Source organism: Xiphias gladius, chromosome 15 (assembly GCF_016859285.1).
Source record: "Xiphias gladius isolate SHS-SW01 ecotype Sanya breed wild chromosome 15, ASM1685928v1, whole genome shotgun sequence".
NCBI classification, from domain to species: Eukaryota; Metazoa; Chordata; class Actinopteri; order Istiophoriformes; family Xiphiidae; genus Xiphias; species Xiphias gladius.
Genome location: NC_053414.1, coordinates 26181704 through 26196899, shown reverse-complemented (window position 1 = coordinate 26196899; position 15196 = coordinate 26181704). Strand labels below are relative to the sequence as shown.

Genomic DNA, 15196 nt, shown 5'->3' with positions numbered 1-15196 from the left:
AAAAGAGTTGGACTCACAATGGAAAGTTGTTTTTTTTTTGTTTTTTAAAAAAGGATCAAAACCGATGCAACAGAACCAGAGATATCATCTTTTGTAACTCCACGCCCTCCTCTTTGACGACATCTGGCGCTTACATTACCCACAATGCAACTCGACCACTGACCGTTACCTGTGGGCGAGAGGGTCAGGTGTGTTGTGCTCATAGCGGATTATGTAGCTTCGAAACCTCTAGCCTCAAGCAGAGATGAGGAGCGGGCAACAGACATCTGGTACACTCCCTTTTTTCTAACTCCACACCACCAGCTTCTTTTTGTTGGTGGAGTTACTCTTTAAAGGCCTTATACACCCTTGGCTCACCCACACTGGTGTTTTCACTTATTTCCTGATTTTTTTGAACTAAATTGTACTAAAGCAAATACAAGTACATGAAAAAGTTCAATACTCAAATCAGTAATGAGAGTAGTTTTAGTTAGTTTTTGATCTCCGGATTTATTACAGTGTATTCCAGTTTGCCTTAGCTCAGCTGAGAGCGAGAACATGTTTTTTTTTCACTCTCTCTCTCCACCGTCCTCTTCTCTGCCTCTGTCCCCCATTTCTTTACTTTATCTTCTCACCAGCAGATGGAGCCATTTGAGATGACAAGCACTGTGCTGATGCGCTAGGAGGCAATTATTTTGTCGGCCGGTGGAGATGGGCAATGGTCCCAACAAGAGCCAGTGAACTGAAACACAGAGCCAAAACTGCATTTGTATGACAGCTTCTGTGAGCAAGGTTTTTCCATGCAATTACAGCAACCATAAGACAACTCACTGGATCCTGGAGCATGAAAACCAGAGATTGGTTTACTTTGAAGAAATCTCAGCACCTCCTTTATATTTAAATTATGATTTTCAGCAAGATTTTACAAAATGATGTTGAACCCAATGAATAAGGCTCTTTTATGATCCTTCTCTGATACCTTTATAATACTACAAAGCAGACAACTTGACAACTCCTCTCCTATCTAATTTCCTGAGATTGTCCCTGCCAGTCTTCTGGTAAAAACTTAAAAAATCCCAGAGACTCGCACATCACACTCAGACAGGAACTTACATTTTTGGTGTGTCTGTGTGTGTGGGTGAGAAGGGAGAAAGTGGAACAAGCAAAGATATTGTATCTCTCTCTCGCTCTCTCTCTCTTCATTATATGGACCAGTTAAACACAATCAGTTGCTGCTGTTGTCATGTCAGTCCCGAAGGAAACACAAACACAACAAGCAACACTGGAAAATTATTCTAATGACACCGCTACAGAATAAGATCATCATATGATGCAAAACATCCACAGCATATATGTGTGAAGTGGAAATGAGTATCTTTGTGTTTGTGTGTGTGTATGTGTGTGTGTGTGTGTGTGTGTGTGTGGATGAGGAAGAAACAGAACCTGGTTTTGTTTGTGGGCTACCAAAGAGCCCAGCATGACAAAGCTTGCCTAATAAGGCGTTGAGCAGAGGGGAACCCATGCATAGCTAATAGCCCAGTCCCCCAGAAAGCCTTTGTACCCCAAAACAAAAGCCCTGTCCTGCAGACGAACACACACACACACACACACACACACACACACAAGCGCACACACACACACACACACACACACATGCACACGCACACACACAGAAGAGGCAACAGAGAGGAGAGGAATATCAAGTAAGATAAATAGGAGGGAGGTTGTGCAGATGGAGGGAGGTGGGCAAAGGTGAAAAACAGAAGTAAAAGGACACCGAAGAATTCAACACGCTTTTTTAGCCCGTACAGAAAAAGCATGTCAACTTGCGTGGCTGTTGGTCAATTTAAGACTAAAGAAACTGGGTCTAATAACCTGAGATAATGTCAATAATAGCCGGGATAGTTATTCCCAGTGGTGAAGGAAGTAGTCAGGTAATTTCCTTAAGTAAAAGTCACAATACAACGATGTAAAAGTACTGATTATGCAGTTGTTAGTGTTATTTATTATGTACACTTTTGATTATTACTGATGCAGAATCCTCAAAGACTCTGACCATTTGGATGGAAAAATATGCCTTCTATTGCATGATAAAAAAAAGTGTAACCCCAAGTTGCTGTATTTCCCTAATCCTGGTATCCAGAGATGGCGTAATGTCTTTGCTCTTTTTGCAAACACAAGCAAAATATTAACAGGTGGTGTGAAAATATAAAATATTGGAAAGAAAAATCGAACAATATGTATACCAGTAAAAGTGATTTTGGTTCATGTGTTACAAACTGACAAGCAGATATGTCATTTCCGGCTACCATGCTAGTTTGGATTAGGAAAAAGGTAAAATTTGTGAAACGGGTAAAAAAAAATCTTAGTTATCATGCAACAGATACAATTTTTTAGAGCCTTTTAGAAAGCTGGAAATTCCTGCATAACAGTGGTAAGTGTTCTTAAATGACCTTTTGGGTTTCCAAAAAAATGCAAGCAAATTATTTTTTGTAAAATCAGACACTTGACACTGTGACTTGAATGTAATGGTAACACGAGAGGCTAGTACAGTACTTGGGTAAATGTAATTAGTTACATTCCACCACTACTTATTCCCATGGTGATATTCTGTTTTACATTAACAATCAGGATATGAAGACGCAAATGAATACTTTATCCTTCAATTAGTTCAGTGATTCCATGCAGAGACTTGCCGAGGACAAATGTGACGCACACACTCATACGGGGCACACATTCTCAAATTGGAAAGTGAGGAGAATAGAATAAATTAGATAATACTGAAAGAGAAAGGAGGCCGCTCACATGAGGCTCTGCAGAGTGAGTTCAACCTCGAAAAAATTTATTTGATCTATTTACAGACAGTACAGTCAACTGAACAGAACAGAGGAGAATTGATTTCTATTGTGACAAAACTGAAGAAACAGCATGGCTGCGTTGCAATTTAACATGACCACAGCAATATGGTGGTTTCAAAACGTTGACTATATACAAATTAATACTTTTAACTGAGAGTAAAAACAAAAGGACATGGGATAAATTAATGTTTTCTTGATAATATAGTACAAGATAAAGTAGCAGTAAAACCTTTAAAAAGTGAAACAGATCGACTTGTTAGTCCAATTTTTCCAGCTTAAACCCTGCAGGAAAAGACAGCTAAAAACACTGCTGAATTGCTTAAATGTGGAGCGAGACAAAAAAACATGTGCTGCTGTGGGATATAGCCCAAAGAATAAAAATGGAAATGAAAAAGAGAAAACTGCTCATGTACAGTCGGTGTGCAAGTTTCTGGAGCATTTTGTCACAGAACAAGAGTGCATGTGTGTCCACCTGTTATACAGTTCTGATTGAAATTATTGGCAACCCTGAATTTTCAGTACAGAATTTAGAATATTTTCCGAAATAAAGGGAAATTAACCAATTTTGTATAATCAGAATATTTAATAAAAAGTCCAAAGTTACTGAACATCGACAAAGAAAATACTTTCATATAGTGAAATAAAAATATGGACAAAAAATGTACGCTTGACACAACAATTGGCAGCCTTTTGATGGATTTAAATTAGATTCCCAAATGAAATAAAAAACACATAATTCCTTTTCAGTGTTCACATGACCTGAATTAACCAATGAATGATGGTTTTACTGCATAAAAAGGGGCTGATTGGTTGTAGTTTCTTTTCTGACAGTGGTGAAGACAAGAGAGCTGTCTGAGAACATCAGAAATGCTATTATCAAAACATAACAATTCCAAAAGCTACAAGGCGATCGCCAAAGATCTTGAAATCCCCCTTTCAACAGTTATCATGAAATTTCACATTCATAAAACTGTTGAGATGCTACCAGGACATGGTGCCAAGAAGAAACTCAATGAGAGAAGTCTCCAACAGTTGATGTGGATTGAGAAAAAAACACCACACAAGACATCTAAATTTTTTCAAGCCGACCTGGAGCCATCTGGAGCAGTGGTTTCAGCCTGTAACTATACGCCACACACTAAACCAAGTAGGGCTCCATGGGTGAGAGCCAAGGAAGACACCACTATTGAAAAAAAAGGCAGAAAAAGGCAAAAGTAATGCTTGCAAAAACTTTCATACAGAAGCCAAAGTCTTTCTGGGAAAATGTTCTAAGGACAGATGAAACCAAAGTAGAACTCTTTGGGAATGCTCTTTAAGTGCATCAGTTTGTTTATAAGCAACGAAATGAAGCCCATAAGGAAAAGAACACCCCACCTACAGTAAAACATGGTGGAGGTTCTATCGTGCTGTGGGGCTGCTTTGCTGCCTCTGGTACTGGAAGTATTGAACGTGTCAAAGGAATGATGAAATCAGAAGATTACCAAGGCATTTTAGAGTGAAATAGCCACTGTCAGAAAACCAGGTTTGAGGCAAGGTCTTGGGTCTTGCAGCAGGACAACGACCCAAAGCACACATCCAGCAGCAAAAAAGAATGGTTGAAAAGGAAAAGACGGACTGTTTTAAACTGGCCAGCAATGAGTCCTGACCTAAATCCAACTGAAGACCTTGGAAGAGAGCTGAAGTCTGCCATTGCAAAAAGGACTCCTGCAAACTTAAAAGAGCTTGGAGGCATAGCAATGGAGGAGTGGCAGAAACGACCAGCAGACAGGTGCAAGAAGCTTCTAGATGGCTACAAGAAACACTTCCAGGCTTTCATGGTTCCCAAAGGTTCTGCAACCAAATATTAGTGAAGGGTGCCAGTAATTTTGTCTGGGGTACATTTTGTGTTTGTATTATTTCACTATTATGCAAGTTTTGTTTTTTCATTTTCTTTCGTTCAGTAACTTTGGACATTTGATTAAAATAGTTTGATAACACAAAATCGGTTCATTTGCATTTCTTTCTGTGGACATTCTTATTTCTCTACTTAAAATTCAGGGGTGCCAATAATTTCAACCAGGACTGTAGTCCTATTTTTCACAAGTGACACGAGAAATGCCTGAGGTGAGAGAACAGTGGTGTATTCTGTTAGAGACGATAAAGAACAGCTGAGCAAATGAGTGTGTTCGTGGTACTGTAGCATATGTTTGTATTTATGGGGCCAGGCCTGCAGTGTCAGCATGCCATGTGCTCAAAAGTGTGTAATAAGTTGAAACTAAAACACAGTCCACTTAGAAGTGCAGTGCTGAACACACATTCTTAGAATTTTGAATGTGGATCAGCTAGTGATTGTTAGCAGATATCAATTGTTTTCTGTATCTATAGCAGCTCAACCACCTGTAGCATGAAACAGACATTTTGAAAGGTTAAAAGCAAAAAAAAAGAAAAAAAAGAACGTGTAAAGATGTGTTAAGTCTTGTTTGTAATTGGCTAAAGTGCATTGTTAGATTCTGTACACTGGAGGCTGTGGGGGTGCTGGGGGGTCTGGAGGAGGGAGTTTGGCACTGGTCATCACCAATTATCCTGAGCTCGTCCTTGAGCTTACGTCTCCAAGAAAAATCCACAGCAAGTCCGCTCAAAAGTTCACACAGATACACATCACGCAGGGAAATTACACGGGCAAGTCCTGTCCAAGCCTAATGCATCCATGTTTCCTCTCTTCATTTGCCCGATCTATTTTATCTCAAGGCTGTTGTTGACTTACAGTAGATGCTGGCCTGAAAGTAGTGCATACGTCACTAAATTACTCACTATATCCATTGTTTAACTATATGAACACTCATTTCTTTTCTATGCATTGTATTTTTTACATTAGTTACTGTATATTTACACTTAAATGTAGGATGAAATGTTTGTGTAATTTGCAACTAAAAGATGTTCCAACACTAAGTTGAATGAGGGAAGGGAGGAGATCTGGATGCATTCTGGACTTTTCAGCCACAGACCAAGAGTGGCCAACAGTGGGTCTCCAGTCCTGCTTGCAGTCAGGTGAAGGAAGAAGTAAAATATCAAAGGTTTCAGGAATTCACACGGGGGAAGTACCTGAGCTAGGCCGACCGTCCTGTGCTTGTTGTTGGGGTCGGGGTTGGGGTTGGCATGGTAGGGCGGAGGGAGTGACATAGTTGAGGCTGGGGCTGTTAATGTCCCCCTCTCCCACTAGAGTCAGATCAGACAGGGTGTCCTCCTCCAGCATCTGGACTGATTCTCCCCTGCCAGAGTCCTGGAGGAGGCAACGCTGGGCACCCTGGGACGGGTGGATGGGGGAGATGGTGCCAGGAAATGGAGGATGTGGTCTGGCTTTCCTCCCCCCTCCACTCTCAGTGCCCAGTGCAGAGTCCAAGCTCTGGGACTGATGGCTTGCGTTGAGCAAGTGGGTCCCACCTCCTCCTCCCCTGTCGTTGCTGTTCGCCTTATTGGCCCGGCGGCCGCTGCTAGGGAAGCTGCCGTTGTTGGGGTTACGGGAATTAGGGGTGGAGCAACTGGGCTCAGGGCCGTAGGGAGGAGGTGCAGCCTTGTTGGTTGCCACTGGTGACAGGCGCAGAAAGTCTGGGAGCTGCAGGTCACTTTTGTTTAGCAGGCCTCGCTGGTCGTCTGCTCGGTTGCTCTGAGCTTTGGATATGAGGTCGAAGAACTCTGCAGGCACACACACACACACACACACACACACACACACACACACAAGGCAGAAACACGTGTACATACACACAAACACATGCACACGTACATGCATGTGCACACACACGCACACAAATGAATAATCACTCAAAATAACATCTTGAAAAACATTAAAACACATTCATTGTAATTCAGAAAACATGCAGCAGAGGGTGTGTATTAATCAGTTAGACAAGTCAAAGCTACATTCAGTGTGAGCAGAGGTGACTGTGCTGCATGTAGCTAGCTAGCTTTGAAAGCATTTGGTGCTGCTTCTGCAGTACTGCAGACAGGCAAAAGGGTTAGTCTGATCACAGCAACACAACTACAGAAACAAAAGAGAGAAAGGGAGGTTGTTCAGTCTTTACCTTCAGCTTCGTCTATATTAATCTTTTTCTGCTTTCTTTTCTCCGGAGTCTTATGGAGAGAGACAGAGTGGTTGGGTAAGGCCTGGCCTCTTGTGTCAGGGCTGTGCCCTGCCTTGCCGTTTTCCCCATGGGGGTGGATTGAACCGGCTTTCCCTGACGGCCTGTCCTCCCCCTGGGGGCCACAAGGAGAGCGGAGCGGGGCATTAGAGCCCTGATGAGTCATGGTGGTGCAAGTATGGGCAGAGGTAATGACAACACATGGGGACTGGCGCTACTGATGGTGAGGATGGTGACAAATTGTAAAATAAGAACAATTCATTTGGGGTAGGGGGCACAAGTTTCAATGATGGAGGCTATTTTTGAGACGGACAATTAAATGGGATCAAAGTTGTTATGATAGTGAAATTATTGACTTAGTGTGACCAATAATCACTGACATTCATTGGAAATAATTCTAGTAAAGCATATATATTTGATCAATTCTAACTAAAAGACAGGTCGGATATTTCATTCAGACAACCACAATGTAAGACACTGTGTAGTAAGCATCGCCAACATGGCTAGGCTACCGACACACACCACAACACCAGAGGGACCATCTATCTACTACTAAAAGCCACACTACTGCCCTTGAGGTGGCAAATGAAGCCTGTTAAAAAAACAAAAGGTCCTTCTACAATCGACCATGAAATCAAAAAGTTCAGATGGTCATTAATCAGTTAAAACCCCAATAATAAGAAAACCCCAACAGCAATCGGAAGTGCTGCTGCCACCACCACCTACATCCCTAGAGGGAGTTTTTAGAGGTTGTGAGACCCAGCAAATGCTCTGTGAGGCCGGGTTTGTATCGCTTGGCCAGTGGATTTGTTATGGAAGAAAGAGAACCAGCAAACCAGAGAGCAAAGTTGATGATGCATTCGGAAACAGGCAGACCAAAATAATGGAACATTAGAAACCTTGAGAGTGTGACAAGGCTCTCAGCCTCGCAGCAACAGTGCACATAAATAGAGTCACACACAGCCCGAACACTGCCAGAGACACACATTGTACACCTGCGCACATTTTGAACACATTGCAAACAGACATGGGTGATTGAAGACAGCAAGAGAGACACTTAGTAGCGTGACATCGTCAACCAGGAAGTGGAGACATTTGGTGGGTTATGGAACATTCCAGAGCAAGTAGAAAATGGGAAATTAGAAGTTGGAGGAGATCTTACTGTTGTTGATTGGTTTCTGCTTGTAGAGGCTGGGACGTGACTCTTAGAGGGAGCCAATTTCTGTTTGTCACCTAAATGAAAGAAAGAGAGCAGATATAGAGATTATGATGCAAAAAGGATAGTAAATGAGGCAGCAATACAAATACTTTTACTATGTTCAATATGTTGTCAAAGACAGACACCAACCAACTTTGGTTTTGAGAGACACTGCGTGTGTGTTCCTTACCTTTCCCAGCAGCGTGTTCTGCTAAATCTAACACCACTCGCAGCCCGTCCAGGTTGGATATAGGAAGACCTAGATCTAAAGGCTCTGACTCCCCACTCTGCATCACAAAGACACACACATAAATGATAAGAGTTTGAGGTCATCAAATTTACTGTCTGTCGATTACTTTCTGTCTATCTACAGGCAGCCAGGGATGAGGAGTGACTTACAATGCGAGCCACCAAGTCAGAGAGGTGCAGGCCATATTTGGCCACCACAGGCCTGAGGACTTCAGTCACTGGCTTGGTGGGCTTAGCTTTTAGGCCCACAGACCGGTTAATAGGGACTAAGTCCAGTCTGCAGAAGAAGAACAGAACAGAGAACAGAATTAACATTTTCTGTACATCTCTTTGGCAGTAGCATTAGTGGCTCTTTTAGACATTTTATAACAGACAGAATACAGAACTGTTTAAACCGTATGTTACTCTACCTGAAGAGAGTGCGTTTTTCTAGTCGGAGGTCCCGAGAGCACAATGTCATACAGTCTTGGTCCAAAACAAGTGGCTGAGAAAGAGAAAGAGAAACAGAACAAATTCATCATGAAAGATGTCCACTTAGTCGCACAAGCGTAAAGTCTGAAATCACTTACTCCCAGTATCACGGTCCTCACTCCCTTTGAGTTAAATGGAACAGGAGAAGACAAAAACTGTGACAACTCCTGCTCTCTGACCCTGACTAATAAGAAATGCATTTTTCTGGGTAGTTGTAATCATCATTAATTAAAGCTACATTCATATTTTTTAAGTTTACAGTTGATAGGGTTGATTGGTTTGAGTGGTGAGAGAGAACCAGAAAATTTAAGATGCGGGCCATAAAACCAAAACTATGACCTGAAAGACACTAAAGCACTCCATTGAAATAAAGAAAACTGCGAGTCGGGTGATAATTCACGTAGCATTGTCACTTGACCCATTGCTAATATAAAAATAATCTTTAGTGCAGCTTTAAAATCTTTATTAACAGATTTTTTTAAAAGAGCAAAAATACCCCGAGTTAATTTTGTTTGCTTAATTTGGTTTTTGGTTAGGTAAGCATGATTTATTGTGGTTTGGGATACCTTCTCCCCTCCAACCAGGAAGAGATCTATAGCTGCCAGGTTGATGCAGAGCTTTTCACAGAGGCCCAGCAGCAAGTCCCTGATGGACACTCCAGTCCTCAGTGGCACAGAGCAACATGAGCCATCCGGCAAGCTTATGTTACACTGCCTCAAGGGGGCGCTGCCCCCTGCGCGCTCTGTTGACACTGATACTGCAGTACGGGAAACATCACCCTGGATGAAGAAAACGGAGACAGAGAGGGGGTGAGGAGGTAAGACGGGGAAAAGAGGGTTAAAAACAATAAAACAGATAATGAGTGGAAGTTGAGCAGAGGAAACACAGAAAGTCTCAAAATATTTCTGATTTTTTTATTCAGAGTTACTTTAAAAGTAAATCAACTAAAGAAGGGAAGAGAGTGAAGATTAAACTGCTCCATGCTGACATGAATGCAGATGTGCCCATTACTGTTATGCCTAAACTGATTATCTGGTGATGTCGCTTTCCAGACTGACCTCATTCCTCCCCAACCCTGACGTCCCCAGCTCCAGACTGGCTCCTGATGACAGTGAGCCCTGAGATTCACGGCGACCATTACTGCCAGAGAAATCTGAAAGATAATACATCCATCAGCAGTGTCTAGAAGAAAGACGAACAGGGGAATAATCCCAAACCTCTATAACAAACATAAAAATAGCCCTACAATTTGAATGTGTCAATTTTTTAACATGATTTTTGTTTACATTGAATTCCAGGATCTCTTAAAATAGGTGTTTAAAGGTGCTATATATAAGTTTTCTCTGCCGCTGTACATTCTTTCTTGCCAGCAGCAGGTGGTGGTGACTGTCGCTTGCCAGGAGCTTCAGCCATTTTTGCATTTGCAGGACAAAAGGTTAGAATATGTCCTCTGAGCATCCTCATCCTCTCATGCTGAACTGACGGACTGGACGCTACATTGAGTCACTTATGGAAAGTGACGAGATGGGCTGAACTTACGGCGCTAGCTTGTTAGCATGCTGACATCAGTAAAATAAAAAAGTGATAGAAATTGAAGTAAAAGAAGAGTTAACGTTGATGTTGCTTGACACCGCTGGAGACAGCTCTTGGTGAGTAAAGGAATGAAGTTTGATGCTGAACTCATAACGTTTCTTCTAGACTGATGAGTAAACAGCTGTTAATGCTAATGTTGGTTATGTAGCAATAGCAAAAAATACCATATAGCCCCTTTAAAATTAACATGTAGGAGCTTTTTTTTTGTTTAAAATTAAACTCTTCAACAGAAGGAACTCATAAACTGGAAAATACTACTGACTGTAGTTGAAGTCGGTCAGGTCTCGCTTCTTGGGGCCTTTGCCAAAGCTCCTGTTGCGGGACCAGGAGAAGAACATGCCTTTTCTCCGGTCTCCTGAGTCATCCCTGCTGTCCTCATTCAAAGATCGACCAGATTTACTCTTTTTGTCCTCCTATTACACACAAGCAAAATGAAATAAGTGTAGAGGCAAAGGCAGGCACGCATGATGTATGCAAGAATATCAGAGCACACACACACGTACACAGACACCCCAAAATTTGATTGTGTTACCTTCTTGGGTGTGGAGAGGTTGGAGCGGTCAGAGCCTGTGGTGCTGTGTTTGGAGGTGGGGCTGCTGGGGATGTGGTAAGGGTCAGGCAGGGGCCTGCCTTCCACCTCCGCCAGCATACACTCCTGGTACAGCAGAGATTTAAGGAACCGTGTGTAGCTGTCAAACTTCATCAGGTTGAAGATCTAAAGGGGTGAAAAGGAAGGAAAGAAGTAATCAGTGGGACACATAAATTGCAGGAAGGAATGCACACAAGCACACAAAAAAGGAGGGAAGAAAAGGGCAACATAAGAAAGGAAAAGGGATTGAGGGCAGGTAGAGAAGATGGATTGGCAAAAGGATTAAAGAAAGGAAGGACAAACTGCAAATAAAAAAAAGGAAGACACCGGAAAAAGGGATAGAGAAAAGAGAAAAGAGGATTAGAGAGGATTAAAAAAGAAGAAAGCAAACTAAAAAGTACCAGAGGGGAAGACTGAAAAAACTTTTGACGAGAAGATGCTTACAGATGTTGAAAGCACATGGGAGAAAGGTAAAACTTAAAGTAATATTCTAAAATCCCACAAGCAGTCACTTTCATTGTTTACATTCTCAGATGACTACCGACCTACTGAAAATTTTGTTTTCTAAGAGTCTTAAAATCTAACATTCATCTACAGGATGGTGCTAAAGGACAAGGCCATGGTGTCATAAAATTCAAATGTGTCTGTCCTCTGGGGAGCATGAAAGTGCTCCATAAATTGAATTGTAATTTGCCTGTTAAATTTTGATATTTCTTGGTTAAAAGTATATATATGTATATACAGTATGTCTGATATGTGTATGTGCGGAAGTCTGAGACCACTTATCCATTGAAGTGAATGGGAAAGAGGTCTCAGACTTTTGGACCCCACTGTATATGTATATGTGTATCTTTGAGTCCACATGTACCTGTAAGTCTGACCCAAAATCTTAAGTCAATGGCGCCATGAGATCTTGACGACACCAGGGCTAGTTTAGAAAAGCTCAGCTCAGGCTTTGATATGTGCGTGTGCGTCTTTGAGAGAATATGCGTGGATGTGTGATGTGTAAAAACATAGAGGGTGATGGTGAGGATATCTTTCCTTGTGACTCTTATCAGAGTTTGAACATCTGAGCTCAGCTGTTGAAATCAATAGAGCTTTTCAGTAATTTTTCCCCCCTCCACAACATGCACAACAAGCCATTCACATCCATGATGCCAGACAGCAGGCCAAGATGAATAGTTGACCTTATATTGTATGAACACCCAGTGCTGTTATACGAGTCCATTTTCAATAAGGGTCTGTTTTGATTCAGTTTTATGAGTAATAATAAACTGGTCCTTCAGGGAAAGCCTCTTTTCACTTCCTCCTCACGAGGAAGGTCAGAGGTCATTGTCATCTAAATACAGCCTCTGGAGCAGAAGCTTCCTTTTTGACAGAAGGGGTTAGTGGTTACGTTGAGTTTGGGGTTGGTGTGTGTATAGGTGTGTATGCTACCTGCAGTTGCTGCTCCTTGAACATGTCAGGTTGTGGGGCATTGAGAATGTCATCAGCGAGCTGAGCCTGACTATCTATGTTGACCGGGGTTGTAGCTTTACTGGACAGGAAGCTGTTGTAGATCTCCCTGGCACGCTGAGAGAGCTGGAGAAGGTGGGAGGTTCAGGCAAAATGGGATGTGAAGGGTTGAGGAGAGGTTGAGGAGACGGAAAGACAGAAAGATAAGATGAGGAATGAAGAGAGCTGATTAACACAAAAATTCCCCCAATTATTGCTAGAGAGGTGTAGATGGATGCATGTTTTGATCAATGCCTTGCACGTCTGTCACCTGCTTCTTGTCATTCTCAGGGACGTGACTGAAGAACTCACAAGCCTGCCAGAACAGGATATTCTCCTCACTGAACTCTTTCTTTAGGAACTCCTGTAGCACAAGAAATACATGTGGATCAAAAGATCAGACAAACTAAAATAAACATGAAGTCAGAAGACAGAGGTGTCTTCACAGTAATACAGTGGAGTTAGTTGATACGAGTCAATCTCTATTATGTTTGTATGTAAGTAGTTTGGTGACACCTGTTTACCACCCAAGAAAACCCAAGAGTTTTGTTTTTGTTTTTTTCAATTTTGAAAAAATATTTGCATGAGGCAGATTTTTTTTACTAGCATAGAGGTAACACAAAAAAGCAGAATGAAACAAATGTGTCAAATAACAAATGGTCAGTCTGACATGACCAACCAAAGGATATGACCATAGCTATCAGTTCAAATGTGGCTTTTAACTTGTGGCTAATGTGGCTTTCCAGAAAATACTAGATACTAGATGATTTTCTAATATATAAGTCCTTTAATTGGGTCATTACAATGCTGCAAGGTACATTTCTGTCATTTGACAGTATGATATGTGGCCAACACTAGCTGGCACAACACAAACAAACTCTCCAGTACTTATATTTGGTAGACTTTGTCTTTTGGAAAAAATACTTGACAGAAGCAAACCTGATATAACTTTTGACTCTACAACATGAGAGAAGTTTGATGAAAGTCCTTTTTGATAGTTGGAGCGATACAGAGCCTATCTTTCATGAGCACGTGCTGGCCAACACGAGTCATGTGCTGTCATAGTACCGAGAAGTAGCGGACTCCCACGGGATCTTGCAGTAGTCTCTCGAAGCAGACAGCCCAGCTGGCCACTCTCCTCTCAGTGTGGCGCCGGTGGCTCTGCACGCTGGGCAGGCTGGCATTACTATTCAGACTGTTGTCGCTGCTGCAGCCTTGCAGCTCCACGCTGTTCAGTTCTATCCAAACATACACAAACAAATACACACACCATCAAAGAGCTGTACAGTAGCGGGACTCAGTAGGGCAACCTCAGTAGCATTTCCCAATTGGATCTTTTACTATTGATGCATTCCGATTTTTGATTTCCTTACATTTTTTTAACTGTATGTACACATTAAAAGCATAATCATATGGTGATATTGTTCGGATTATATTTCTTAAAATCAAGATAATTAAAAATGTTTTTTCCAATATCAATTGTAACGGTCTCTCTGCTTTCTTGCTGTTTGCTGCACTGTTTCTCTGTCTGTGGGGGCTCTACCAGCAGCATGCCTATAATAAGGCCAGAGTAGCAGTTCAGTGAGACCTCCTCTACCCACACATCCTTGCTGTGGTTTTCTGTTGCTTTATCTTGTGCTTTGCAACATAGCATTCCTGATGCACGCTTTCATGATATCACAAGTTTGGCCCTATTGTTTGAATTATTTTCAACTCATTTGTTGTAAATAAATTTACTTTATAATTTAGTATACCCAGCTGTCTCCTAGTCTTGCCACAATTTAAGTGCTGAGCTATAACATAATATTCTGTATATCACCATATAGTAAATATAGACAAAATCCCATACAAAATAATCATACTGATGTTCAATACAGGGGACCTGTGTTCCATTGTTATGCGTTACATCAGACAAGACTTATGTAAAACAAAAACTAGTTTAGTTGTGGACAAGACAGATGTGTAAAACAATAATGAGATATGACCATAACATCATGATACAGTTCCAGACAAGGTCAATAAACAAAAACACTGAAAAAGATATTTTACTTCTAGAAGTATCATTTATTAGTGCAACGTTAGTATCCCTACAGTTCCACGCTGTTCTCTTCAGTTCAGAACTAAACGAACTGTACGAACAAATTATTTGCAAACATCTTAAACAGTGCAGTTACTGTTTTGTATTGTGTATACTCTAAGTTAAAAATCTGTTTTACTCATAAAGCAATATTCTAACATTCCCATTAAGGAGTTTTTGGAGTTTTATGCGCAGATGCTCACTTGATTTAAGGAGCGTCCCAATGCTTTGATTATTTTTCAAGAATTGATTATTTTTCCCACCACTTGACCTTACTACATCGAAGTTCCTAAGGTTTGGGCGGACTGGAAGGCAACAAGTTCAGGATACAGAGAAACAAAGGTACACAGAAAATCTGAGAATAACCAGAATAAAGGAGCCTCAAGCCTGATGAACAGAAAGTGGACCGCTAAGTTGAGATAAAGTAAATACAGGAACAGCCAGAGGGAAGGCATCACTGGTCAGGTGCCTAAGACGACGCAAATCCTGTAAATACACTGAAAGACTGGTATCCTGCCCACAGCTAAAGTCCTATCTGAATTAAAACTTGGAAACTTTGCTATTACTGGA

The 15196-nt window shown here is 41.5% G+C and overlaps 1 protein-coding gene across 3 annotated transcripts in view; it reads right to left on the bottom strand.

Annotated features, from left to right (window-relative positions):
• Positions 1-4248: 4248 nt before the first annotated feature.
• rgs12b (regulator of G protein signaling 12b) overlaps positions 4249-15196 on the bottom strand; it is a 53684-nt gene continuing 42736 nt past the window's right edge. For 2 of the 3 annotated variants that reach the window (XM_040146648.1, XM_040146649.1), the window contains 13 exons: positions 13618-13787; positions 12821-12913; positions 12493-12636; positions 10999-11181; positions 10729-10879; positions 9932-10026; positions 9440-9652; positions 8813-8886; positions 8553-8679; positions 8344-8440; positions 8118-8188; positions 6899-7070; positions 4249-6509 (listed from right to left, as the gene is read on the bottom strand). In XM_040146648.1, the coding sequence (XP_040002582.1) occupies positions 5902-6509; positions 6899-7070; positions 8118-8188; positions 8344-8440; positions 8553-8679; positions 8813-8886; positions 9440-9652; positions 9932-10026; positions 10729-10879; positions 10999-11181; positions 12493-12636; positions 12821-12913; positions 13618-13787 (2198 nt within the window). In that variant the 3' untranslated portion in view covers positions 4249-5901. The remainder of the gene's footprint in view (positions 6510-6898; positions 7071-8117; positions 8189-8343; positions 8441-8552; positions 8680-8812; positions 8887-9439; positions 9653-9931; positions 10027-10728; positions 10880-10998; positions 11182-12492; positions 12637-12820; positions 12914-13617; positions 13788-15196) is intronic. The other variant, XM_040146650.1, reaches the window with a different exon arrangement.